Source organism: Thermobia domestica, chromosome 7, assembly GCF_964235325.1.
Source record: "Thermobia domestica chromosome 7, izTheDome1.hap1.1, whole genome shotgun sequence".
NCBI lineage: Eukaryota > Metazoa > Arthropoda > Insecta > Zygentoma > Lepismatidae > Thermobia > Thermobia domestica.
The window spans coordinates 53,460,579-53,488,564 of record NC_137460.1 but is presented as its reverse complement, the minus strand read 5'-3'; the positions used below and the strand labels follow the sequence as shown (position 1 = coordinate 53,488,564).

The 27,986-nt window shown below is 36.2% G+C and overlaps 1 protein-coding gene across 1 annotated transcript; it reads right to left on the bottom strand.

Annotated features, from left to right (window-relative positions):
- Nucleotides 1-396: 396 nt before the first annotated feature.
- LOC145690099 (uncharacterized) lies at nt 397-27,470 on the bottom strand. The gene is made up of 4 exons (XM_081764669.1): nt 27,192-27,470; nt 22,697-22,769; nt 5,544-5,627; nt 397-816 (listed from the first exon to the last, which is right to left on the bottom strand). Exons 1-4 carry the CDS (start codon nt 27,355-27,357, stop codon nt 570-572), a joined length of 570 nt encoding a protein of 189 aa, XP_081620795.1. The 5' UTR covers nt 27,358-27,470; the 3' UTR covers nt 397-569.
- Nucleotides 27,471-27,986: the final 516 nt, after the last annotated feature.

Genomic DNA, 27,986 nt, shown 5'->3' with positions numbered 1-27,986 from the left:
ATTTGTATTCCTCTAATTTCTAGTTCAGGTAGGCCTTTAGATTTATGGGTACAGATTCAAAAAGTTAGTGCTTCACCCGCGAGTTTGAACAAAAGGCATAAACAGGAGATCAAAGTACAATGATCCTTTAAGTCGGCTCTTCTATGTAAATTCAGCGTTGAATATAAATAAATCAACGAAGAACAATAATTATTTTTCTATGGTAGAGAAATGTTATGGTAATATAAATCCACAGAGCAACGTAAAAATTCCTTTATGGCTACGTCCTGAGGATGATGACAAACAGTTGTTGAAATGTATAAAGACAAATTTAAAACCAATATTTTCTTACTATACACACCATGGATGAATATGGATTTCTTTTATAATCCTTGTTCTAATTAAAATAACTCATAATTCTTATAAAAATCCAATTTAATTGTTCTTGAAAATATTTATTTACAGACACATACATACTTATTAATCTTATGTCTTTATCATTATAAAACGAATTATACTCATAACCTATTAAAAAGTTAATTTATTTACAAAAGAATTACCTATTTACATTCCAAATTATACAGCGTTATTTAATCATAATGACATATGTCTTTTCTTAAACTGTCAATGAATGCTGCAGCGTATTCGTTGATTTGCTCTGTCCTTTTGTAGATTTCAGAATGTTTCTTTTGAAGCACCATCAAATTTTTTTCAGCCTTTTGTGCTACTTCTTGCAACCCTTCGTAATCGGGATGCTGTGACAGAAAGTGTTTGTCAGCGTCGGTCAATACATCAGCGCATGACTCCCAATCAATAACGGCTTCCTTCTCAAGCTCTCTAAAAAATAAAAATTCAATCGAGCTGATATAGTACAAATATGTGTTATAGGTTCTACCATAAAATTCTTACTTCTCAAAGATTTAAATTTAACACATTAAAAAGTAATATACAGTATTACTATGTGGGTAAATAAAGTTCTGGCAACGCTGTCGCCAGGCGAGTTTACGTATGATTGTGCCCGAGATACGTCTAGAAATTGGTAGTTCGAACCATTGACAAGCTGTGCAAGTACCAAAAGCAGCTGGTAAAGCGAGTAGTTGTACTCTGTGTGGTTGAAGTGCCGGTGTTATGTGAATTGCCCTAAAGACGGGCTGGCCAAACAATGGATTGCAGCTGAGTATCGGGTAGATAGCGAATTTCTTTGAAAAAATTATTTTATCTGAAAAGAAGAAACCCTACAAATCATCGAATAAAAGAATGAAAAATGACGAATGAGAACAAGATTTCCCCTTCCTTATGTCAAAGAATAAATGTATGTTTGCTGTGCAATACTTGTGTTGCTGTAACAAAGAAAGTCAATTTGGAAAAGCATTACTCAACTCTGAATAAGAAATAATATATAATTCCGACCCTCTTAACAGTACATTACGGAAAATGAAAGTGTAGTGCTAGTAGCCATATATATAGGTAGATTGCCAAAAATTTTCAGTCTGAGGTAGAACCCTAGATAAACCTTGCCATAAAGCAAGTTTACGAAACATGAACGACGTTTTATAGAGAAAAATCAGAGTTGGCCCACACAGGCACAGCCTGAAAAAAAAAAAAACAAAAAAAAAAAAACATGGACATTTGTATTTATATCACTGATACAACCGAGCTGCATCACATAGCGTTTTTTTTTTTTTTTTTTTTTTTTTTAACGAGATTTTGGGCTTTTATTGGAAGAATTAAATATTTCATATATTATTAAGATATATATACAGTGCAGCCCACTTATATTGAACTCGGAAATAGCGAATTATCGGATATTATGAACATAAATGAAATTCCCGTCACGTCGCCTATTTAAAACACGGAAGAAATGACCGTACATTACAAACAATATTTTCCTTAAAGACCGCTTATAGCGAAGTTTTCAGAACGAGGCCATGTTTTCTTTCTTTCTGCTCGTGGATAACTCAGGTATCGTAAAACTGGTTTTCATAGCTGTTGTCGCTGTGCAAGCCAAGCATAATTCACTCCTCTTCCTCCCACTCGGATGACAGCAGAAATCGCCTCGGGTGCAGATATTTCCGGAAACGCGTATCCACGAGTTGAAAGTCGAGGTTAAAAATAAATTCCTCTTTTCACTGGAGCTTATTGTGTTAGACGTGGCTGAGTCCCGCGTTAAACAACCCGTGAGTTCCAAAGAAGCGATCCAAAATTTGGGGAACTTGCAACGCTACCTTTTCGAACACAGCAACATGGTGCCGGACAACGCATTTCGGGCACTTGAGGAAGTGGAAGCGGCGGTGCAAGGAACAGTGACAGCAGGCACGGTTCAGAAGAAAATTAGACTCCTTCCTGCTTGAACAGGTAGGAAGAACTGTAATATGTACAATAGGCTAGATAACAACCCAATTAATAAAATTATCTTCAGAAGAATATACTGCTATATATTCTTCTTCTTAACGTATCTGCTTATTATCTAATCCTTTGCTTTTTCCATAATTCGGAAAAATACATGAGTTTGTTTATAACGAAGTTCGAATATAAAGAACTCATTGTATTGGTCCCTTGAAATTCGTTATAAGTGGGCTGCACTGTATTACTATCTACAATTGATTGACTATGGTTTAAAGGAATATCAGCAGTGAGGTTATTCATCTCCGTCTACTACGTACAACGTTAATTAATACTAAGACTATTCGAAGACCACCCTGAAACTGTAAAAATGCCTAATAATAATAATAATAATAATAATAATAATAATAATAATAATAATAATAATAAAATTAAAAAAGACACCTTAACCCTTTAATTTGCAAGCATTGATAGCATTACCATTAAAATATTTTGTTTGTTTTTATGGTTGAACCATGTCTTCCTGATCATAATTTCATAATTTTTAAAGTATTTTTGTACTTTGGTTACAAAATAGAGGATGTTTATTTCAAAGCAACATTGCAATAAAATACGTCTTATGTGTAGCTACTGAGCAGCATTGCCCTATTATGGTCAAATATCATAAGAATACTTTCAATAATTAGCAGCAGTTTTGTTGAAATATTTTCATACAGAGCAAGAAACCACAAAAAAAAAAAAAAATAAATAAATAAATAAAATAAAAAAAATAAAAAAGAACTGTCGCGGAACGTAGGAGATAGAGCTTCTACAATGCGAAATTTGACTGTCCCCTGCTGACGAAGATTAGAAATATCTAAACAAGTGACCCTCAAATCATGTATATGAATATTGTATGAAAGCTATAATGCCAATTAAATGATCACTGACGTTATAATTCGTACGGATAACGCAATAGAATGCGATATTACTTGAGAGCAACAGTGCCAGTGGTTAATATGAGACAAATAGAGAACAAACGAATGTATCGATTTTGTTTACATTTGAAATAACATACGTAATTTAACATTAAAAAGAAAACAATCTTGTAAAGCAAACGGCATTTAAAAAATTTCGAGAACATACAACTATTTATATTTCCTGTGTTTTCTTAGTTTGTTGAAAGTGATTTAAAAGTTTTAAAAGGAAAAAGATATATCTATAAAATATTTTTCTCATGGAATCCACGTGACATTAGCTGTATCGAAATATATCGGAAGTATCATTGAACCAAGTAAGTCGTTAAATTCATAACTTAGGAAGACCTAGGCGCAGATGGGAATACAAAGTAGAAGTTGGATCCAGTTGGCTAAGGATAGAAGTCAGTGGAGAGCTTTTGTGAATGCGACATTGAACCTCCGAGTTCCATAGGCCATAGAGTTAATTAGTTATTATTGTATGAAATGAGTATTTTTGACGACATGTTAGTTTGAACATCTGATCTTTTATCGCCAATGCACTGGATTTGATCAAATGTACTAACCAGAGTTACCATGATGAAATGATTACGTGAAAAAAAAAACTTTAAGTTTTACATCCCACGGTGATGCCGGCTAGGCTAAAGGAAAGGGTGATGATGAGAAATGAATGAAATGGTGGAATGAAGAACGTGGGAGGAAACGGGAGAACCTCCCGCACATGGTGTTTGTTCACCACAAAGCTCACTTGGCGCGAGCTTGGATGGAACCAAGAACCTTATCCACCAGAAGTAAACGCTCTAGCACTGAGCCTCCACGGTCCCGGAATGATTAGTTGCATCCAAGGTATTGGTCACTCACTTATCCTGCAATTCTGATTAGGAAATGGTACTGATTGCTGACTATTACGGACATATGCGTGTGTATATTCTTCGTTATTTAATATAAATGTTTTTAAAAGGTTGATCATATTTAGTAATTATCACAAAGTCTCTTTGCGAATTACAATGCACTACAATAAAAACACAGAATCTCAAATACGAGTAACTATTCCAAAATTATTTCATTTGCGTGATAAGCTACTCTCTCTATCTTAATGCAGGACAGGAAACTTCGATAAAATCGAAACTAGCTGGGAACGAAAACAAACAAAAAAAGTTGAAATTGTGTGTGTCGAAAATGAATTGCCTATTGGATCGCTGATCCAACTACACAACTGGAAGCAAAGATAGTGCACACAACTACAGAACATACGTTTGTAACACATCGTTAGTGGAAAACACAGAAAAGTTTCTAAATTTGAAGTTGCCAATAAATAATTAAAAAAAAAAAAAAAAAAAAATTGAAATCGTCTAAAAATTTTATTTCCGATGTTTTTAAAATCTAATTCTTGGTAAATCGAAATTCTCTGACTATTCCCGGCATTCCCTAACTTCTCCCCGTTTTCCAGGTTTATCGCCACCCTGCTTACCATTCTCCATAAATGATTACCATTTTCTGGAAAATTAAATTAAAAATTACCTGAAAATTCTCTCTTTTATCGGAAAGTCAGAATGTTTTTAGGATTAATGACTATTATTGAGCTTTGAATGATGTTTCTATTATGATGGATAAATTTTACAATATTTCTTGTCTCTTGACCAGTACAGAAATGTTCTCACCCTTCACTCCTTCCATCCACCTTTAATTTGTCATTTAACAAAAAATGAAAACACAAATGTTTTTATTCAGTTCTTCAAAATGTTCGTACAGTCCTAGCATTAACATCAGGACTGTAAACAAAGCGGCACAAAGTAACATCCCTGCCCCCTCCTCATACAATGACATTTTTTTAAACATGGTACGTAGCCCGGAAATGCTCCCAACATTACCATAGCACTCATGATCACACTCGAATTAATACTCTTATGCCACATTTAGTATCTTTATTTAAATTAGTACATAAAGTCCATGTATGGTTCCCTCGAAAGTATTCTGAAGACGAAGCCGGCTCCTCCCTCTTTAAAAATATGAATACTGAAATGGATCATTTAGAACAATTCCACTTCGCTTCTTTCCACGTAACAATTGCTGACCGGGGTTAAATTTGAGATTCTTTTCAGGCGAATTTGCAGCATGAGGTAAAAGGCATTTACGCGCATGGACGTTTATACTGCATTCAGAAAGCAATGAATGATCACTCTCAATTGAAATAACGACTCGCCTTTCTTGACACTTTTATTCCCAAATGTGAATAAAAACTGATTATACAAATGTAAAACTTACTTCTTTGCGATTTTGTACTTATGTCTTCTTTCGTTCAATGTAGACAGCCAATCTTCTTTCTCTTTCTTCAGAATATTAATATGCCTGTAACAGAAACATCCAATTTTGAGAATATTTATACTATTTTACATCACATATATTTACTTTTATTCTAATTATTCTAACAATGTTCCGACACATCCAGCAGTAAAGCTACGGTAAGTATAAAATAATAAAGTATAAGAATTCTCTAGCTGGAAATGGGAAAGAGTACGACCATAACTAGCTTTAAAAAAAAAAAAAAAAAAATCCTTGGACTTCTCTTATTCTATAGCATGACCAACAAGAGATGGTCTCTGACGTTTCTTACCACATGCGGTGGGACATTGCAGCCCCTACTTTGATACCAGTGTTATCAACCATGATCACTCTGTCTTATACCATTAATTAAATTGTCACTACAGTTGCACTGAAAAAAACCTTGACACGTGAGTAGTGGCAATGTCAATGCGAGCTGTCAGAGACGTTCTCTTACTGGACGCACTTATAGTATGCAAGGAAATCTTACCCTAGTATTGATAGTGACTATGGATATTCATCATAATGAAATACCCGCTGTAGGACTGAAACTCAATCATTAATGCTGGAAACAGAAAGATTTGATTATCAGTTTAGCATCCGTTTCAGCTGCGTGGCTATATGAGACGTGGACCTACAACTTAACGTGGGATCCGAACTACATGAGCTCCCGCCAAGAATCGAATCCGGGTCTTCCACGCCAAAGGTGCGTATGCTAACAGCTTAGCCACGAGGGAGTTCTGCAAACAGAAAGAAAGGGAAAAAAAATCACTCCTAGATTAGTGGATACGAGAATACCATTTTCTGTTTACAACGAGGATACTCGACCAGTTACCAAGTTATAGGATCAGTTTTAGTTTCGTCGCTTTATACCTCAATCTACAACTAAAGCCCCTTCCTTACCAAATGGGTAACCCCATTTTTTACACGTGGTTTGAGGTCGATGCTCGGTTTGGATCCTGCTTTAAGCAGTACGTCATGTCTCATAAGGAAATTGTGTATATGGTCTTCTTAAGAAGATACGGTGCTATAAATGGTGAGTGTTATCACACGCTACTTTTTGATAAACTTCAAAGAGGCATACAGAAGATCATATATGACTACATAAGCTGTGCCACTTATTGACCAATTCTAGTGAAAAATACAAATGCCACACTCGCACTACAGCCCTGATTTGACTGCGACTGATTTTCACATTTTTGGCCACTGAAAAAACATTTCGGAAGACTAAAATTCTACCTAGATGACGAGGTGATACACACAATTCTCCAATGTCTCAAGGACCAGCCAACAGCCCTTTACACTATCGGAACAAAGAAGCCCGTAGCCAAATGGGAAAACGTGTTGTCGTAGCAGAGGATTACTAGTTTTAAAAGATGTCAAATCAACTCTAATTGTTGTCTAAATATTAAATTAGTCTTATACTGTATTTATTCCATTATGAGCTAAGACTGATTGTAAGCTGATCTTCGGAAATCAAAAATAAAAATTAAAAATAAAAAATGAAATTTATTAATGAGGCATACAAACCATAAGGAATAAAAGCTGTCACTAATTGCTAAATGGATGCCAAATGCTAACACATTTTGCTAAATTATTATTTTATGTAAATAAATTTAATTTTCTTGTTGTGAATACTTACAACATCTATTAAATCCAAACATGAGAAATATATAATTTGTATTTCTTTCTTGATAAGAACTAAAATCGACTACGATTAGAAGAAAATACTGTTTGGCAACAATGATATACACTATGGCGAAAATTTACTTGCAACTTTTTCCTATTGCGTTGATAAAGGATGTCATCTACTTTAGGACCGTGTTATCGATACCGATTCTAAATCTAGGAGCAAGAACCAAGAATAAAGAAAGGTCAGCTTTAATCGAGTAAATCCAGTGTTTACTAGTCATCCCTCGTATATAAAAGAGCAAAAGGTGAACGGTCATAGTACACGGCATACCGTATGCCAAAGCCACACTATGATTTTGTTCGAGCATGCAGCATGTGAATTATAGCCAAAAATAAATTTTAAAATATTCAAAAATGATTCTGTTGCAGAGTGTCCAGGACGTTAATGGAGGTCGAATTTTCAGTTTCTTATATCTACAGTTTTTTAACTAACATAAGTTTCCGCTGATAGCGGTCTGAATTAACCTCCCCGTTATTTGGTTAAACTTTTTATCTTTCAAAAATATGTTCCTGGCACTGTATTGACATAAAATTAAAATAATTCTGTGATATCGAGGCAAGAACACATTCTTAAAAGAAAAGTGCAGAATCTCTAAAGACTGTGTTATTACTTGATGATCGCATCTAGTTATGTGATAAGTACGTAGCTAGAAATTTGACAGAATTTTTTGGTGAAGATAAACGAGAGACGGGTTGGTTGATTAATGACAGAAAATGGAATAATTACCGAGAATATATAAAGAAAAAAGATAAGAGCTGGAACAAAGGAATCCCGAAACGCAAATATAAACTAAAAATGCTTACTTGTTTCGTTACAATTTTGTTTGTATGTTGAAGTTTAGCATCCTTCAGCTCCAAAGCTATATGAGAAGTGAACATACAGTTTATGATGGTGGAATCCAAACCGCCGTCATGTGTTCAATGCTCCTGCACCGAGAATTGAACCCAGGACCACCAGTTTTTCAGAATCTATAGTATTGTAGTGCTACCAATTTGTTCGTTGAAGTTTAACGTCTCTTTTCAGCATCGAGGGTATATGAGACATAGACCTAGTTAAGCCGGAATCTGAAACACCATATTTGTGTTAATGAAATGAAATCTTTAAGTTTTACGTCCCACGGTTATGCCGGTTAGGCTAAAGGAGACGGTGATAATGAGAGAAATGGTGGAATGAAGAAAGTGGGAGGAAACGGGAGAACCCCGAGAAAACCCACGAGCACGGTGTTTGTCCACCACAAAGTTCACTTGGCGGGGGCTGGGATGAGAAGCGAACCAAGATCGCGTGCACCAACGGTGAACGTGCTAACCACTAGATTAGCAGGGATGGCTACCAATAAGTTTTATTCTAAAGAATTTTAAATAGGAAAGGAGCTAAAAAGTTTGCAGTAAATGGAAACATGTTAAAATCTAGAAGGATGTAACACCTATCTAGTACAAACACGATGAATCAGCAATTTAAAAAAAATTACATATATTATCAAAAAAGTAAATTACAATATTATTCAAAAGTGAGACGCTACAGATAAGGTTTGACACAAGGTTACGTTTGTGCGAATGAAATGCCCGCTCCAGATGCGTCATCTCCAAAGATAAAAAGAAAAAATGAAATCAACAATACCACCCTTTTGCCATTGCTCAGCCAATAATTAAATTCAGTGGCGAAAAAAGTTTGCAACCTGTAATACAAATAAATTCTCAACCGCACGTTGTCCTGCCTGATCATCATGGAAGGTCTTCCCTCTCAAGAATGATTGATATGCTGGACGAGGTGGTAGTGACTGATACAAATATTGGGGGAATGCATTGGTGAGAAAGGCTTTCATACTGTAATCCATGGAGAGCCTGGACTGTCATTTGCGCGACACGTGGGCGAGCAGCATCTTGCAATATGAGGACATTACGTCTGCTGACCATCGCTGTATGCTTGCGCTCCATTTTTTGGGAATTCAGCACTCAAGCGATCTGAATTGATGGTTTTACCTCGCCTGAAAATGACATGATAGATCACTCGCATCATAGACCACTATACCAGCAACATCATCTTCTGCAGATAGAGAAGTGGTTTAGGAAACCATACCAGACGTTGATAACGATCCACCCATTCTCCTGAGAGTCAGATCGGGTGTCGTGTATCAAAATTGTCGTATCATATCCATTTTTCATTTAAACTGACACTCCGATGCAGAAACCCTTCCCGGTTATTCCGTACAATCAAAGAATTGCACTCATCCAAATGGCAATCCTTGTTGACCGGTATCAACTTATGAACCAAAACTTTTCATCTCACCGGAGTCACCGAACGCAGTGATATAGTGTATGCCTAATTCGCCTGCAAATACTTTTCTGAGGGTCTAGTTCCGGTATTTCTGAGGAGCTCATCAGAATAGATCGGTACCCATAGGGCTCACTTTGCAATGCTGTGTTACCCGGTCGAAATTTGACAAATCAACAGCGAGTGGTGCGTCCATTCACCACTCGTGATCCTTTATTTTTCTGCGAAGAATGTCCCAGTTTGAATTCGTAAAGAAAAATCACTTGCAATGGTGTATTCTCCATGGTGCACTTTCATACGACTCTGTTCAATAACGCATTGCCTCCTGATGTCTGGGTATCCCAGTTCTGTTTTCTGGATGTGCACAGAGTTTATGACGTTAGACGCAAGACCTAAGTTCATTCTCGTGTTGCTGGGGCCACAAAACGTCACACAGGCATTTCATTCGCACCAACAACATAATACACTAAGAAAAAAGGCCACACTACGAGGGCTTTCGCTAAAGCGCTTGATCAGATAAGGAAAAAGAGGAACTAAAGAACATAGAAACTGAGAACGTGAAGTTGGAATATACATAAGCGAGTAAACAAAAAATGATGAATATATATGGAAATATTAAAGTATAATAATAAAAAAGTCATGAAAATGAATAGTGATAAAAAAATCGCAAAATGAAAATAAATTGACAGTAACAATCAAGTGGGCACATGAGAAGCAGAGTGTTGTGAAGTGGAGTATTTATAAAAAGTTAAGATCTGGGAGGCAGTTCGCTGATGGAAAAGATGTCTTTCCATTTCTTTCTGAAAGACATTGAGAATACTAAAACGAAAGGTGTGGTACAAAATATTATTGTGATGGACTGTGCTCTCTGGGATACGCACATAGAGAATGTAAACGCTGCAATGATTCCACGCCACCCAGCCCTTTCTCACACAGTTTTGCTCTTGAGATGGCCGTTCAGCGAACTGAGACAACATGGACTGTTCCACTTATAGTTTGAAAGAACCTTGACAAATTGCATAGTGCAATGAGTCAAGTTTCGCACGAAAAAATAACTAGGTAGTGTAAATTATGTTGAAAATATGATGATAACACCAAGAAGGACAAAACAACCTCACATAACAACAACGTCAAGAAGGATGATACTTACTTAGTATGAAAGTGTATAACAACTGCTACAATCTAAAAGCCTAGTTCAAGGGAAGTTTTGATTCCTTCCAATACGTAACGACCACCTCCCTTGAACTCACTTCTTGATCCCTAATTCGAAGTCCTAGCAACCTCGAAAGGAATCGAGAAGGGAATCTATCGCGCAACGGAAAACTAATAAACGAAAACGGAAACAAAAAGAATGAAGAACCAGAAACTTACCTCCGGTGGATGCAGATTAGAAGGGAGAGTAATAGCTCCACTCAACTCCTTTAATAAAGCTCAGCTTAAACATGTACGTATATATGAATATTTTACCTTAGTTATATTAAGTACTTTGAAAAAGAAAATTCATTTCAGATACGATTTATTAACAATGCTTCAACTCAGACTGGTGTGGTAGTTAACCACACTTCTACAATTAACGTAAGGTGCCAGTATATTCATTATAGTATCATAACATTGTGAGAAAAAAAAAAAACTTCAATAGAACACATCTAGAATTCTGTCTGTCAATCTCATATCCAATTTGTTTACAATATCAACCATTATCAGATTTTATTGTTAACTTCTTTTTTTTTTTTTTACCAGAGAACTGTCCATAGACCAACAGTCGAAGTAGATTGTATTGTAACTGTTAGAAACTATTACCTGACACTTCGTCACACCACTTAAGAGAAACAACCATATTGCAGTCGCAGACAACTAAATAAAGTTAAGAGTTTCACATCACTCGTCATAGGTACGACATAATAACAAAACAGAGTGATTCTCGCTTGAGCGAGCGTCAGCTGAAAGAAGGGTTACCGCTTCCGGTTCAGTTCAAGTGCCAAACACAATCAATAAAGGAACGGAGGTAATATTTACTGACATCCCCGTTCGGCAGCTCCAACCATGGGCGCATTCTACTATCGATTATAATGTAATGCAATTTATACGAAGTCAAATATAGTACACTTGATGTCTTAATCCCCACTTCAGCATGATAGAATTTCCGTTCTCACATTTCGCATAATTCAATATGCCGTAGCCACTCAAATAGTAATGTGTACAGCCGAACATCCACTGGGCAGACACAGCAACTAATGACTCGGACGTTTAGTAATAATGTTCCCTTTCGGGCGGACAAGTTAGGTGGACAGTAATAATAGACAATACTAGACAATCTGGATTAGGTAGACAATGGACACGATAGTATATAATACACTTCATACAGGACAATTGGATGAGACTTTGTATATATATCTATTAACTAGACAACATTGGACGAATGGACGAGATATACATATATTTCTTTTATAGACAGACAGTTACTGAACAAACAGCAATTTGACATAACGTAGTTAGAAACACCAGCAATCTAAGCAGAGGGACAACGTTCAACTTATTACTGTAACATATGATAACCGAAGGTGGACAAACTTTGGAGAACTATAGATGCTATTCAGACAGTCTTCGTAAAATGGCAACCTTACCCATGAAATCACTTGAACTGTAAACACATATAGCAAGAAGCACTGATAAATACTATCAATATATATATATTATTATACTCAAATTTACTCAAATTGGAGCTCTAATAGAAAATATTCCCATACATTTCTAATACGGTTAACTCAATACTTAATGAACTTCACAACAGAGAGAGAGAGAGAGATTTACGCTACGTACGACTTACATAATGAGAGGGCTGGCTAAGACTATTCGAGGCCGCGCACAGGCTGGGCCCCCATGGAAGAAGGTTTCCCCCATAGGAACTCTTTACTCGGACATTGTGTCGTGTATAAGATACACTCGTGAACTATACATTTTCGTACTCACAAATAGTAATTTATACTTCTGAAGAACACCCGTGCTTTCGTTATCTTAACTCTAATAAACAACCGTAGATTTTATTCTAACTCTGATAAACCACTGTAGCTAATACGAAGAAAGAATAGTTTTATTCAGTAGGTTCGTGTTCCAAAATAATTCAACTGAACTAAATATAGATATATCCGTTGACCTTTGGCAGTTCGAGTTTTACTACTGAAGTTTCCCAGAAAACAAGATTAAGTTCACTTTACTTCAAGGCTCACATGCAGAATAGTCATTGTAGATAGACTTAAAGTTAGTCACGTTACCTGAAGTGCTGCTACTAGAAGAAGTAATTAGGTTTTACGCCATTATTCAGCTTACACAAGAATCACCATGTGCGGGATCAACTTCCACCTTTTATATGTTAGAATTATCTCCCTTCCATCCAAAACCTCGGGAGAATAACGTTCTCACTATAATTTCACTTCATGGAGATTATTATTATGCAGAGTAAAACGACGAACACGCTCTCAGTTCATCACAAAATAAAATTTCTTCTAACAGAAGAAAGAAAATTACGACGCCACTCTTGTTCGGCTTTTGGTGAAGTACACAGTATATATAAAGACAGTCGTTTCACCGCTTCGCTTCTCTCTCATTCCCGCTGTTGGGAAATTTTGGTGAAACTTTTATTACTGCTTTATTAAACAAAATAAAGATAATTCGCATAAAATATAGATATTCATGAACAAAATATATAGTAAGAAAGAATACTACAACCTTAATTTGAACTATAAATCAACGTTATAAACTGGCCTCATTCCGTAATGCTCCTATGCCTGTATATTCTCCTACTATGGGCGACTCAATAGAAGAAGAAGAAGAACATTGATAAACAAACTCAAGAGCAGTTTACTAAGAGAACCAACGTCTAAACACAACAAAATCTGCATTTCAACGCAATGTTTGCGAAAGAATAATGAACATAAGGATATTTTAAATTGCCCTATTATAAAATTACGATATTAATATGAGTAATATAATTCAAAATTCACATTGAGCCTATTAACTTGTCTGTAACAAACAAGGTATGTTACAGTTCTCACCGAGCCTTGGAAAAGAAAAAAAAAATCTCTTTTTTTTTCTTTTGAATTTATGACTCGATACTTAAGAAATGAAGACTATATAAATATAATTACAAACAATATTTGTTTAAACTAAATCTTGATTAGGATGTTTAGATAATAATTCCCTCCGCTTATCCGGAGAACAATCAAATATCTTTAAGTTTTGAAAATTTTGAGTACCTACTGACTCACCAGACAAGTTATGCAAAACTGCACAATTCTTTAGGAGCTTATGAACCAAAAAGGGTCCAATAAAACAATTAAGATACTTAGAAGTTTCTTTCTTAACAGCTGAAGAAAGATAGTGTGTTTTAACCATCACTAAATCTCCTTCTTTTAATTTTACTTCTCTTCCAGTCCTCCTTATTTTCTGACATTCTTTCTTAGGGTTACATATAGAAGTTACTATATGCTTCCGGGCTTCTGATTCTTTTTGTAGTTCAGGAGGCCACGGGAATGAACGCTTAAATGCTTCTGTAGCAGAATACGAGAGAAATAACTCCGCAGGAGTTTTCCCAGTACTACTGCAAATGGAATGATTCAGAAGATCTTGAGCCACTTTGATGACCTTACTCCAATTGGTTTGTTGAGTATTACACTCCAACCGAAGAATTCGATTAATTTCCTTATGAGACCTTTCAGTTACTCCATTCGCATTTGGCGAATAACTAGACGTTTGAAGATGCTTTATATTATGTTGATGACAAAAAGAATTCCAGAGTCGTGAGGTAAATTGTGAACCTTTATCCGATATGATTACCCGAGGGTATGGAAAACAATAGAAGTATTTTTGTTTGAGGACAGAAATAATTTCTTTAACATGTGCTGTGCGAAGAGGTAAATAGACAACAAATCTAGAATGTCAATAATTGACAAAAGATAATAATATCCATTACTACAAGGTAATTTTCCGACCAAATCTATTCCTAACTTATCATGAGGAGCTTGAGCTTCTATTTGACATGCTTCCTTAGCAATGATCCGATTAGCGAACTTAGTCTCAGCACAACGAGTGCAATCTTTCACATATTTCTTTATAGAATTTCGCTGGTTACGCCAATAGAAAAGTTTACGACATACTGACAAGCATTTATACACTCCAAAATGGCCTCGCAGATGAACTGCTTCAACAATGTTATCAACCAGACATTGTGGCACAATGAGAACCCATTGATTTGTACGAACATTCTTACGATATAGAAGACCTTTATGTTCTATGAAGTCAGAGACTTCCGATGGATTAACGAGAGATTCCCGAACTTTCTGACAAAATAGATCGTCAGATTGACCTTGAAGGAATTCCTCACGATTAAGAAAGGAAAAGTCAAGATTAGACAACAAATTAACCGAGAGATGGGTACTATCTCCAGGAAGTTCCGGAGGATATCTACTAAGTATATCAGCAATGAAATTGTCTTCTGATGACACATGTTGGAATTGTAGATCGTATCTTTGAAGTTTTAGAAGAATACGAGTAGTCCTAGGATCTAAACTTTTCATGGTAAACGCATGCGTAGCTGCTGCGTTATCGCAATGTACAATCGTCGGACGACCTAGAATATATTGCGAGAAATGGTCGCAAAGAAAGAGAATAGCTAATACTTCTAGTTGGAAAATGGACAAGGACAGCTCATGTGGCTTTACCCTTCTACTAGCATAAGCAATAATGACTGGGGACGATTCACCTTCAAGATATTGCGCAAGAAATCCTCCTAAATTTTCTCCACTGGCATCTGAGAAAATATGGAATGGAAGTGAAAAGTCAGGCTGGCTAAGAGCCGGTGGTTGACTTACCCGTTCTCTTAGTTTGTGAAATAACTCTAATAAATCAGGAGTGAACACAAACTTCCTATCCTTTTTCAACAAATCATATAGAGGAGATGTTAAAGCAGAGAAATTAGCTATGAATTTTCTTCTCCAATTTACTAAACCCAAAAATGCTCTTAATTGCCGTTTGGTTTTCGGAATTGGGAAACAACGAATGGGCTCATTATGTCGAGGATCAACCTTGATATTGTTTCCACTGATAATGTGTCCTAGAAAATGTATTTCGGGTTGGATGAACTGACACTTTCGAAAATTTAATGAGAAATTGGCACGAGCAAAAATTTCAAAGGCCTTTTCTAAATGTTCGAAGTGGTCTTCGAGGGAAAAACTAGAAATTAAAATGTCGTCTAGGTAGACCGTGGCAAAAGATTTAGTAGTCTGATCAAAGAAAGAGTACATGATATTCTGGAAAATTGAAGGTGCACTCTTAATACCCATCGGTAATACACACATTACATATTGATGACCTGCGTATACAAAACTAGTACATGGATATGATGTGGGTTCTAACCCAATTCCATAGTATCCAGAGGAACAGTCGAAAGAACTAAAATATTTCGCCTTGGTTACACGGTTCAAAATTTCGCCTATGGGTTCCACCTGAATTTTCGGCGCCAAAACCTTCTGATTTAGAGCTCGGAGGTCCAAAACTGGACGTACTCCTCCTGACGCTTTGCGTACGCAGTGTATCGGATTACGATACGGAGAAGGTTGTTCCCTGGCTAACCCAAGCTTGATCCAGGTTTGAAGTTCTTTCTCAAAAGCAGGTTGAAGTGCTTGGGGAACAGGATAGTACGGTCCTACTATCGGTTTCTCATCTATTAATTGAATTTTATAGAGTGGTGCACGCACCCGTCTAGGATACTCCGAAAATAAATATCGGTACTTCAAAAGAATACTGGCTAAATGTTGTTTCGAATCTTCATCTAAGTCGATTCTCGACTTAACGTAATCCTGAATTTCAACCTCAGAAACATTAGGCTCTGGATCCTCTGATGAATAATGTTCAACAGGATTCATCGGAAATGTCGTAGGCTGCTTCACTGACTGTTGAGGTTCCTCAATGGTTGAAGTCACTAAAGAAGTGTTCTTATCCGTCCGTTCAATAGCTCGAACTGGCCATGTGGGTGAAGAAACTTCCACACGATTCGACGAAATTCCAACAAATAATACTTCAGGCCTTATGGTCTGTAAGGAAATCTGAGTCCCAGACGAAGTTCGGAGTCTAACTTCATATTTACCTCGATCAATAATACCATTGAATTTATCCAGGAAGGGACATCCTAAGATGATATCAGTTCGTAAGTATTTCATTACAAATATAGGAGTTTCAAAAAGGTGACCTTGAAAATTTAAATTAAAAGTTTGTAATCCCTGTACTTGGAATTTTTCTTTTCCTGCAAAGGCTCCTAAAGTGAGCCTAGTATACGGATGTAGCTTGGCGGCTGGGAAGGTTAATTTTAGACGTTTCCATACTTCCCAATCCATTAAATTCAGCTCAGCGCCGCTATCCACCGTACACCGCAGATCTATGCCCGCAATGTTCCCTTTTATCATGGGTGAAGGGGAAAAATAGTACTCAGACGAGGAACAGACATAATCGTCTTCGACTACAAAATTAACATGAAATTCTAAAAACGGATTTGTAGAATCAGAAGAGTTTGACGAGGTCACTGTGCAAATACTTCGAAAGGGGTCTTGTCCTTCGCAGCTTGCCTGCCCCTTTCTCATTGGCAGCTGCGAGTCATGTTTTCCGAACTGGTTACCTGTTCTCTCGAATTCGGAGACCCTTCACTGTTACTGTTAGACATCTGTCTAGATCCATCATTTTCTTCTACTCGATCGTTATTATAACTATTATTGTTATTGTAGTATCGATTTCCATTATTTCGATACCGATTTCCTCTTCCTCTAAATCGTCGATTGCGATTATTACCTCGAAACGAGTTCTGATGGTAATTATTATAATTATTAAAGTTCTGAGAATACTCCGGGTTCCTCTTTTCAGTTTGACAACTGCTATCAACCGTTTTATTCTGATTAAAGTTTTGGTTAGTTTTGATAACCTTCGCCTGTTTAATAAATGATCTCTTCCTAGAAGGAGGTTCAAACTCGGTACGCGGACCTGTAATCGAAGACAAATTCCCAATCTGAATCATCAGATCGACTAAGTTCTGACTTGGATTAGCAGATAATAATCTTACATCATCGTAAGGTAAGCTTCCCAAAATTAATCCTGAAAGTTAGGATTTTCGGTAATGTTATAGTACATTTCAACCAAGAACCAAGAAAATTCTAGCAACGAGGAATATTTATTTTTGTCATACTTTAAAGATTGGAGATACCTTTTCTGCATCAGCTCGGTCTTCTCATTACAATATTGACTTTTGAATAGCCGGATACAATCATCAAATGAACGGATTTCATGTAGGACAGACTGAATCCAGACTTCAGCTCCATCTCTCAAGCAACTTTGAAAAGCTCTGATCTTTTCAAAATCCGAAACGGAATATCGATCTATACAACGTTTGAAATTTCTGAGGAAAGCTCTAGATGCACCCGGACGAATTTCTCCACCAAAAGTAGGAAAATAAGTAAGATCTTTTAGTGAAATCTGTTTAGATTCATAATTATATTGCTGACCAGGAATCCTAGACCATATAGGACCATTGTCAAAAGGACTTAAGTTAGACACATTATAGAAAGGTGTAGAACACTGACTTAAAGGGTTGATTGGATTACTAATGGAACTACCCCAACTGGGTTGACTGAATGATGAGTATTTCGGAGTCGAGTGACTCGAATTCCAATTAGACATAGTATAGACCGGAGAACTACTATTGCCAAAGATAGGCACGGTATTTCTACCAGTACTTGGAAACGTATCTAAATTAAACGGGGACTTCATCGTCGGAACACTAGGGATAGGTTTAGAAAACCAGGAAGTATTAGTTGCTGTAGTAGCACCATTAAATAACATTCCATCCGAATGTGGAATCGGCTGATCACTATAATCAAACTTACTCTTTTCAGCAGACGTCCTATCCTTTCTGACATCTGTGAAACAAACTCTTTTAGGAGCAACACTATCGTCTCCCCTTCAGTCTCAATATTTATTTCTTTCGAAACCAGAAACTTCGCTCTAGCTTCTTTAATTTCCTTCTGAAGCTGCTCATAACGAAGCTCAAGTTTTTGTTGCAAAACAGACACTCTTTTGGTTAAGCTTCTCTGTTCATCACAAACCGATTCGAGAATAGTGGCAGTAGTTTCATATCCTTCTTTAATCGAAGTTATCTCCTTGCTATTAGTATCAACTAATTCAGGCAAATTTCGCAATTCACCTTGCAATTCTTCCGCCTTTTGATTTACTTTCAAGAGGTCACTCTCGACAATTTGCAGTCGAGCCTCTTGTTCTAACTGGGATCCAGTTATCACATTTATTTGTTCGCGTAGTTTGTTCGATTCCTCGACTAATTCTTTGTGTGCTTCTAATTTGACTTCGTTAATTTTCTCAGCTAAGATCAAAATTTCATCATGCTGCCTATCAAACTTTTCATTAAGCTTTTCGTTTTGTCTGTCCAGTTTCTCATTCTGCGTATCAAACCTTTCTTGCAAAAATGCAAACAAACGCGTTTCCATTGAACTCTCGGATCCACCAATAGGGGACGAAGTAACTACAGGAAATTTTAGAACATCTTGTTCTTCATTTTGGTTGGACTTAACCAAGCCACCATTTTCAAAAGATTTTTCGATTTTCCCATTTCCATTTGAGGGTTGGCAACCCTGACAAATCCATTGGTATGAATCCCGACTTATTAATTCAAACATGCTATCGGATTCTTTTATCCCGACACAACGGAAGTGATACCATCGGGTACACTTTTCACACATGACTGAATCTTCCCGTTCAGCAGTTTCTGATATTACAGACTTATTACCTTGATTACAGCACGCGTATTCTCTATCCGAATCGGAGCTAGCAACACTGCCCCCAACTGAAATTCGCTCAGACGTGGACATATTAACAAGTACACAACAACACTATCACAAAATATATCACACAATATATATATGTATATATCAATACAATAGAATACTTCCCTTGGGAGAAACCAACACCAGTAACCCTACCAGTGCACGTCACCAAACAATCTGCCTCACTCTCATTTTCTTTCTCCTCTCTCTGTTTTTTTTTTTTTTTTTTTTTTCGCCAAAAATTGTATAACAACTGCTACAATCTAAAAGCCTAGTTCAAGGGAAGTTTTGATTCCTTCCAATACGTAACGACCACCTCCCTTGAACTCACTTCTTGATCCCTAATTCGAAGTCCTAGCAACCTCGAAAGGAATCGAGAAGGGAATCTATCGCGCAACGGAAAACTAATAAACGAAAACGGAAACAAAAAGAATGAAGAACCAGAAACTTACCTCCGGTGGATGCAGATTAGAAGGGAGAGTAATAGCTCCACTCAACTCCTTTAATAAAGCTCAGCTTAAACATGTACGTATATATGAATATTTTACCTTAGTTATATTAAGTACTTTGAAAAAGAAAATTCATTTCAGATACGATTTATTAACAATGCTTCAACTCAGACTGGTGTGGTAGTTAACCACACTTCTACAATTAACGTAAGGTGCCAGTATATTCATTATAGTATCATAACATTGTGAGAAAAAAAAAACTTCAATAGAACACATCTAGAATTCTGTCTGTCAATCTCATATCCAATTTGTTTACAATATCAACCATTATCAGATTTTATTGTTAACTTTTTTTTTTTTTTTTTACCAGAGAACTGTCCATAGACCAACAGTCGAAGTAGATTGTATTGTAACTGTTAGAAACTATTACCTGACACTTCGTCACACCACTTAAGAGAAACAACCATATTGCAGTCGCAGACAACTAAATAAAGTTAAGAGTTTCACATCACTCGTCATAGGTACGACATAATAACAAAACAGAGTGATTCTCGCTTGAGCGAGCGTCAGCTGAAAGAAGGGTTACCGCTTCCGGTTCAGTTCAAGTGCCAAACACAATCAATAAAGGAACGGAGGTAATATTTACTGACATCCCCGTTCGGCAGCTCCAACCATGGGCGCATTCTACTATCGATTATAATGTAATGCAATTTATACGAAGTCAAATATAGTACACTTGATGTCTTAATCCCCACTTCAGCATGATAGAATTTCCGTTCTCACATTTCGCATAATTCAATATGCCGTAGCCACTCAAATAGTAATGTGTACAGCCGAACATCCACTGGGCAGACACAGCAACTAATGACTCGGACGTTTAGTAATAATGTTCCCTTTCGGGCGGACAAGTTAGGTGGACAGTAATAATAGACAATACTAGACAATCTGGATTAGGTAGACAATGGACACGATAGTATATAATACACTTCATACAGGACAATTGGATGAGACTTTGTATATATATCTATTAACTAGACAACATTGGACGAATGGACGAGATATACATATATTTCTTTTATAGACAGACAGTTACTGAACAAACAGCAATTTGACATAACGTAGTTAGAAACACCAGCAATCTAAGCAGAGGGACAACGTTCAACTTATTACTGTAACATATGATAACCGAAGGTGGACAAACTTTGGAGAACTATAGATGCTATTCAGACAGTCTTCGTAAAATGGCAACCTTACCCATGAAATCACTTGAACTGTAAACACATATAGCAAGAAGCACTGATAAATACTATCAATATATATATATTATTATACTCAAATTTACTCAAATTGGAGCTCTAATAGAAAATATTTCCATACATTTCTAATACGGTTAACTCAATACTTAATGAACTTCACAACAGAGAGAGAGAGAGAGATTTACGCTACGTACGACTTACATAATGAGAGGGCTGGCTAAGACTATTCGAGGCCGCGCACAGGCTGGGCCCCCATGGAAGAAGGTTTCCCCCATAGGAACTCTTTACTCGGACATTGTGTCGTGTATAAGATACACTCGTGAACTATACATTTTCGTACTCACAAATAGTAATTTATACTTCTGAAGAACACCCGTGCTTTCGTTATCTTAACTCTAATAAACAACCGTAGATTTTATTCTAACTCTGATAAACCACTGTAGCTAATACGAAGAAAGAATAGTTTTATTCAGTAGGTTCGTGTTCCAAAATAATTCAACTGAACTAAATATAGATATATCCGTTGACCTTTGGCAGTTCGAGTTTTACTACTGAAGTTTCCCAGAAAACAAGATTAAGTTCACTTTACTTCAAGGCTCACATGCAGAATAGTCATTGTAGATAGACTTAAAGTTAGTCACGTTACCTGAAGTGCTGCTACTAGAAGAAGTAATTAGGTTTTACGCCATTATTCAGCTTACACAAGAATCACCATGTGCGGGATCAACTTCCACCTTTTATATGTTAGAATTATCTCCCTTCCATCCAAAACCTCGGGAGAATAACGTTCTCACTATAATTTCACTTCATGGAGATTATTATTATGCAGAGTAAAACGACGAACACGCTCTCAGTTCATCACAAAATAAAATTTCTTCTAACAGAAGAAAGAAAATTACGACGCCACTCTTGTTCGGCTTTTGGTGAAGTACACAGTATATATAAAGACAGTCGTTTCACCGCTTCGCTTCTCTCTCATTCCCGCTGTTGGGAAATTTTGGTGAAACTTTTACTACTGCTTTATTAAACAAAATAAAGATAATTCGCATAAAATATAGATATTCATGAACAAAATATATAGTAAGAAAGAATACTACAACCTTAATTTGAACTATAAATCAACGTTATAAACTGGCCTCATTCCGTAATGCTCCTATGCCTGTATATTCTCCTACTATGGGCGACTCAATAGAAGAAGAAGAAGAACATTGATAAACAAACTCAAGAGCAGTTTACTAAGAGAACCAACGTCTAAACACAACAAAATCTGCATTTCAACGCAATGTTTGCGAAAGAATAATGAACATAAGGATATTTTAAATTGCCCTATTATAAAATTACGATATTAATATGAGTAATATAATTCAAAATTCACATTGAGCCTATTAACTTGTCTGTAACAAACAAGGTATGTTACAAAAGTGCAATCCAAATTGCTATTCGGATCAACATCAGATATGTATCCTGCTATGTTTGAACCTGGTGCACAATGAAATGTCTTTAAAAATGGCACTTCGCAAACATTTATCAGTTGTAATTTTTTAAGACTTACCAAGTAATTCTGTCCTCTTCCTTATCTTTATCTGTAGGTGCAGGTAGTGTTTCCTTGTCTTCTGCACAGGCATCTGTCAAAATAAAATACGCGTAACAGAATTAAAATATGCATTCATATACTCAAACGTTTATACAATCACCACGTAGATTCTACATAAATATTCTGTATGAAAGAAATATTTAATTTCATTGCTATATGGGAGGACACGGTGGCTCACTGTACAAAGCTCACCTCTGATTCGATGAGTCCCTTCTTAGATCCCAGGCAACATCATATCTATGGGTTTTCTAGTTCTCTCACTTCTTCTCAGGGTGGAAAAAAATCATGATTTTGATTTAAAAAATCATTTTTGTTGATTTTTTTTTTATCTAAATCAAATCTTTCTCCTTGTATAATACAATTCGCGAACTGAAGAAAAAACATTAGGAATTTGTATTAAATGTTAATTATACCATTTAAGTGAAAGTATTGGGGTTGAATTTTGAATTAATCCCCAATCGTTAATCTATTTCAATTCCAAACAATGTTTCTTAAGCATTAAGGAAATAATATAGCAAGTTTATCAACATGAACTTTTGTTTCACAAAAGTTACTGATATTTGGCAGGGGCATATTTTTTAGAATATCGGAACTAGCTTGCGGCACTAAATACATATAAAGTATATAAATTTCGCCTAAAGTTATAAAATCTACAAAATTTTTAAGTTTCGGAGATCGAACCCCTCTAAATACACCCTTATTATCTAGGAATAAACAGACGCGCACACAAAAGAATATTCGTCTTAAATATCCATGTTGTCTATGTCCTGTTGGAATAGTTACGATTTAAAAACCCTATGTTACGAAGAGAAGAAAGCAGGATTCCCCCCGTTACCCGTTCAAAACCTGATCATCCTCTGCATGGCACTCGTTTTCATGCTGTGCTGCTCATACATTTGAGTCTCATTGTATTGTGATTATTAACTTCCATAATCGAAATAATAGAACAGAAACGGAATTTTACTTATTTTCACTTTAAATTAAATTTCAGAATTTGATTTAAATCAACGATATTTACTTAAAAAATCAAATGATTTAAATCAATCCACCTTGTTTTTTCTTACTTTCTAATTCCACCAATTATTTCGTAATCTTTCACTTGAAATCATTAATCATCTGAGTCCTTTAGCACAAGGGTCTATTCGTGGGATTTTGCCTTATGTTTATATCCGGCAAGCTAAACGAAGCTGGATAAGCTGTTCCATGCTTATTGGGTACAGTAGAGCGTCGATTATCCGAAGTAATTGGGGGACACGGGTGTTCGGAAAACTGGTTTGTTCGGATAATCGAACTGTACATGTTCATTTGCCAAAAAGAAGTACTGTACAGTAACTTTATTCATAAAAACAGGCATCTCTTTAAGTATTACAAAGTAACGTACAAAGGCAACGCCTTAAGAAGGCCCCATTAGAAGCAATGTTCCGCCAGCGGTGGCTCAGTGCGGCGACTACTGTGGGAAACTTGGTTTGGGAGTGAGGGGGATGATGGACGGTAGGGTGGGAGAGTAACAGGTGCGAGCGAGTACACAGTTCGGTTAAGCGGTTGTTCGGTTGACCGACGTTCGGATAATCGACGCTCTACTGTACATTGAACATACTATTTTGGGCAATTTTTTGAAACTTTATATAGCCATATCGACAATGCCGGTTGATATATAAAGATGAAATTTGATATTTTTCTTAGTCTATATAAATAGTACTCTTGTGCAAAATTTCATGACAACCTGAGATGGTAAGGTAAAATTTGTCTTCAAATTGTGTTGATTTGACATGGAACGGCTCATGTGTTATTCGTACTTAGTGGTCAGTGAAGACTTTTTAACTGTGAACCACTCCTCTAATTTCGTCAATCCTGTTAGTGCGGCATACACACAAAATATTGATAACGTTTGGTGCCATTCGAAAAGGAGTTTGAGCTGTACACATGACTAAGAAGGAATGGTGATGCAGTTCGGCTATTATATCCTATATAAGTAGGAAATTGTGATCTTGTTATAATGTTAGGGAGAAATATTTGGCTGGTTTCAGTGAATAAACGACTAAGTCTACTTTTTCTGAAAATTGAGATTTTACAGGTATAAGCTTGTTTTGGTGAGTTCTTCATTGTGTAGAAGCGTCTAAGGCGAATTCATAAAATTGAGGAAGTTACAGCATTTGGTTATGTCAAAATTAGCCAGGTAACTATTGTAAAAGTCACCTTAGCCGGTTATTCACTGGAACCAGCCATTTATTCATGAAGCAAGCAGCCGAACTATATTTACCACATTAAAATTCCAGATATTTATTTATTTATTTAATTTTTATTTTATTTACAGATACACAGTTGGTTTAGTTCGAGGGGTTCGAGAGTGCTTTCCTTTTCAAGTGCATAATTTTGTGAGATATTCGTATTAGTTTTAGCAATTATTTTATTTTACTTGTTCAGGGAGGTTGGGGAACTTTCCCCCTGATGTATATAACCTAATATATGGTTCATATTTTTCATTCATTCTCTTTTGTGTCTTTTCTACTGTTGCTTTCGGGTTTCTTATTGTCTGTTCTGTGCCCTTTATAGCAGCCGATAAATATAGTAGATCTTGCTATACCTTTTTTCCCTTATTATTTTATACATTGCATATTTCAAGTTTTGATAAATTTAGAATTATGTTACGATGGGAAGTTAGAATGGTTCTAAATCTATCAGGATTTGAATCTGGTAATGTTCAAAATAACTGTAGAAACTTTACAGCCTGAACCACCATGATTTCTATCCGATTCGATTGGTGAGGAACGGTTCCTACTGATAGGTCATTTCACGAAATTTCCTTACGAACTGAATCATTGAATGAAATGACAAAAGTAAAAACTAGGCTGGATATTACATATAGGCCTATAAGTAAATTCCTTATTAGTTTAGTTTCTTCTGGTTACTGTGGTTTGTAAAGTAACTGAAGCAGTAAACAATGTTTGCTTACTATATTGGTTTGGCGCGACGGGGCTTATCGGAACTTAACCCAAATAAAATATATTTTCTTTTAAAAACTAGAATTTTAATTGTGTACATGGATGCTATATTTGATGAGTACACTCGAGCAGACGGCTCTACCAAATAGAAAATTTACAGGTAAAATATGATGGGATTTTTTTTTTTTTTTTTTTTTGTGAAGGAAGGAGAGTGTGAATAAAAGTAATTACTGTCAGTGCACAGCATATTAAGGTGAATTTTGAGCGACAGTGAAAGTATTGCGTAAGTGTGCTCTTCCACTATCATGGTTTATGCGTATACCCCCGTCGTTGACGCGCCTGTCCCCTACGAAGGCACCCCTTTGCTGCACTCCTGCATGATTTGGTTAGATGGCATTCGTGCCTTTTGATGGCTACCTAGCACAAGTTGGTTCGTGTTTTATGCATTGTAGTTTTTATGCCATATGTCCACACTGTATTTATACTGAGCCCCCTGAAGTCAATCTGCAACTAGTAATGGAACTCATCATTTAGTGTATGCCCTACTTAAAAAAAAAAAAAAAAAAAAAAAAAAAAAAAAAAAAAGCTCTAACCACCTGAGAATTTAAGAAAAGTGTTACAATTTGGTAGAATCGTCTGCTTGAGCAAACCTCTTTGACATACTTGAACTGAGCATGTTCAAAAATTGGCAACGCTGCACCAAGCAACTTGCCTGAGGTGCAAGGGCGTACTTCAATACCACACAAGGTAAACATCCTTCACAAGTTTTCTTTAGAAACTAAAGCAACAGGATTATACGATTTTCTATTTTGGACATTTAGCATCTTCACCAAATCCATCGACGGCTCCGGAGTCATAGTGAGCCGTTGTAAACGACCACGTTTATGCGTATATCCACCAACGCTGACGCGCCCGCTCCCTATGGACATACCCTCTCGCTGACACTTGAACCCCACTGGTGCACTCCTACTTGACTCTGTTAGATAGCATTCGTGATTTGGTCCATGTTCCGTTAAGGTGGTCCAAAACTACACTGAACCCCCTTAAGCTAAGCTAACCTAACCTAACATAACCTGACCTAATAGAACCTAATATAACATTATATTATGTAATCAAGCGACAATCAATAGAAAGAAGTGGTGTCAAAGACACTGGATTCCCTTAACGGAACATTGACCCGTGTGAATACGTAGAACAAGTTAGATCATGTACTATAATATTTGTCATTATGTCCATACTGTATTTATACTCATTACTACATCATAGTAACAAATAACGAATCGTAATCATTACCAAGTAATTTGGGGGGAAAACTAAATAACACCTTCTTCTGGGAAGTACTGGACAGAAATACATTTTTTACTTTTAAAAAAATCATATTCGTACACATGAATGATCCCAAATTTTTAACATCTGTAATTCCAATCTAAGACTTTGCTATTTATCAAAAAAAAAAAAAAACGCACAGGACACAAATGATTTACGATACATATTAAATATATTTTACTTACTAGCAACAAGCGCTATTAAGTGGACTGACGATCTTCTCTTTCGGCTTCTTCTGAATGGACTCAACACTTCATCATTTCTTGAAATATGGTTTGTTTCCGTAGGTGTTATGTCTCTCTTTTCTTCCTCCTGGATATTATCAATAGTTGATTCCACTTTGCCGGTCATTCTTTTTCACATTTGAAAGTAATTTTCAGATTGAAAAATAAAGATCACATAAAACACCTTTCAAATCATAAACAATCGCCCGCCATTAAAAAAATAAAACGACCAATGTTGCCATTAGATGCCTTCAAAATATATTTAGTGACCCATAGAATCTGACGAGGGTTCCATTTCGTAACGGTTTGCGTCAATTTTTGGTCAACAAAATTTGATGTTTACTTTGCGATAACAGATATAAACAGTTGTAACTGAACAGCTCCTGGGGGAAACAAAGAAACTGTGCTCCCTATTCCCGCACCACCACTCATATTATTTCATTTATTTTTGCTCGTTCTACTTTGTTAAAATGAGTGTGACTTGATTAACTCACGACAATTAAAGTGAGAAGATGAAAGAATTAAACTTGAAAGGCCTTATGCAGAGTCGTTTTGAAGCGCGATTAGTGCTATACTAAAGAGTTTGACTAACATAAGTCTCCTGCAGTAGTCAGTGTTTTAGTATGATGCTAATCACACGTCGAAACGACTCTGCATAAGGCGGGAAGAACTTATGCAGAGTCGTTTTGAAATATGATTAAAATCATACTAAAGGCCTGACTAGTGAAGGGAACATATGTTAGTCAAACTCTTTAG

Excerpts from the sequence above, each read along its gene's own strand:
- LOC145690099 (XM_081764669.1), bottom strand. The coding sequence starts at position 27,357 with ATGACCGGCAAAGTGGAATCAACTATTGATAATATCCAGGAGGAAGAA. Across the intron at positions 22,770-27,191 it reads CTTAATAGCGCTTGTTGCTA|ATGCCTGTGCAGAAGACAAG; the intron begins GTAAGTAAAATA and ends TTATTTTGACAG. Across the intron at positions 817-5,543 it reads AAGTACAAAATCGCAAAGAA|AGAGCTTGAGAAGGAAGCCG; the intron begins GTAAGTTTTACA and ends TTTATTTTTTAG.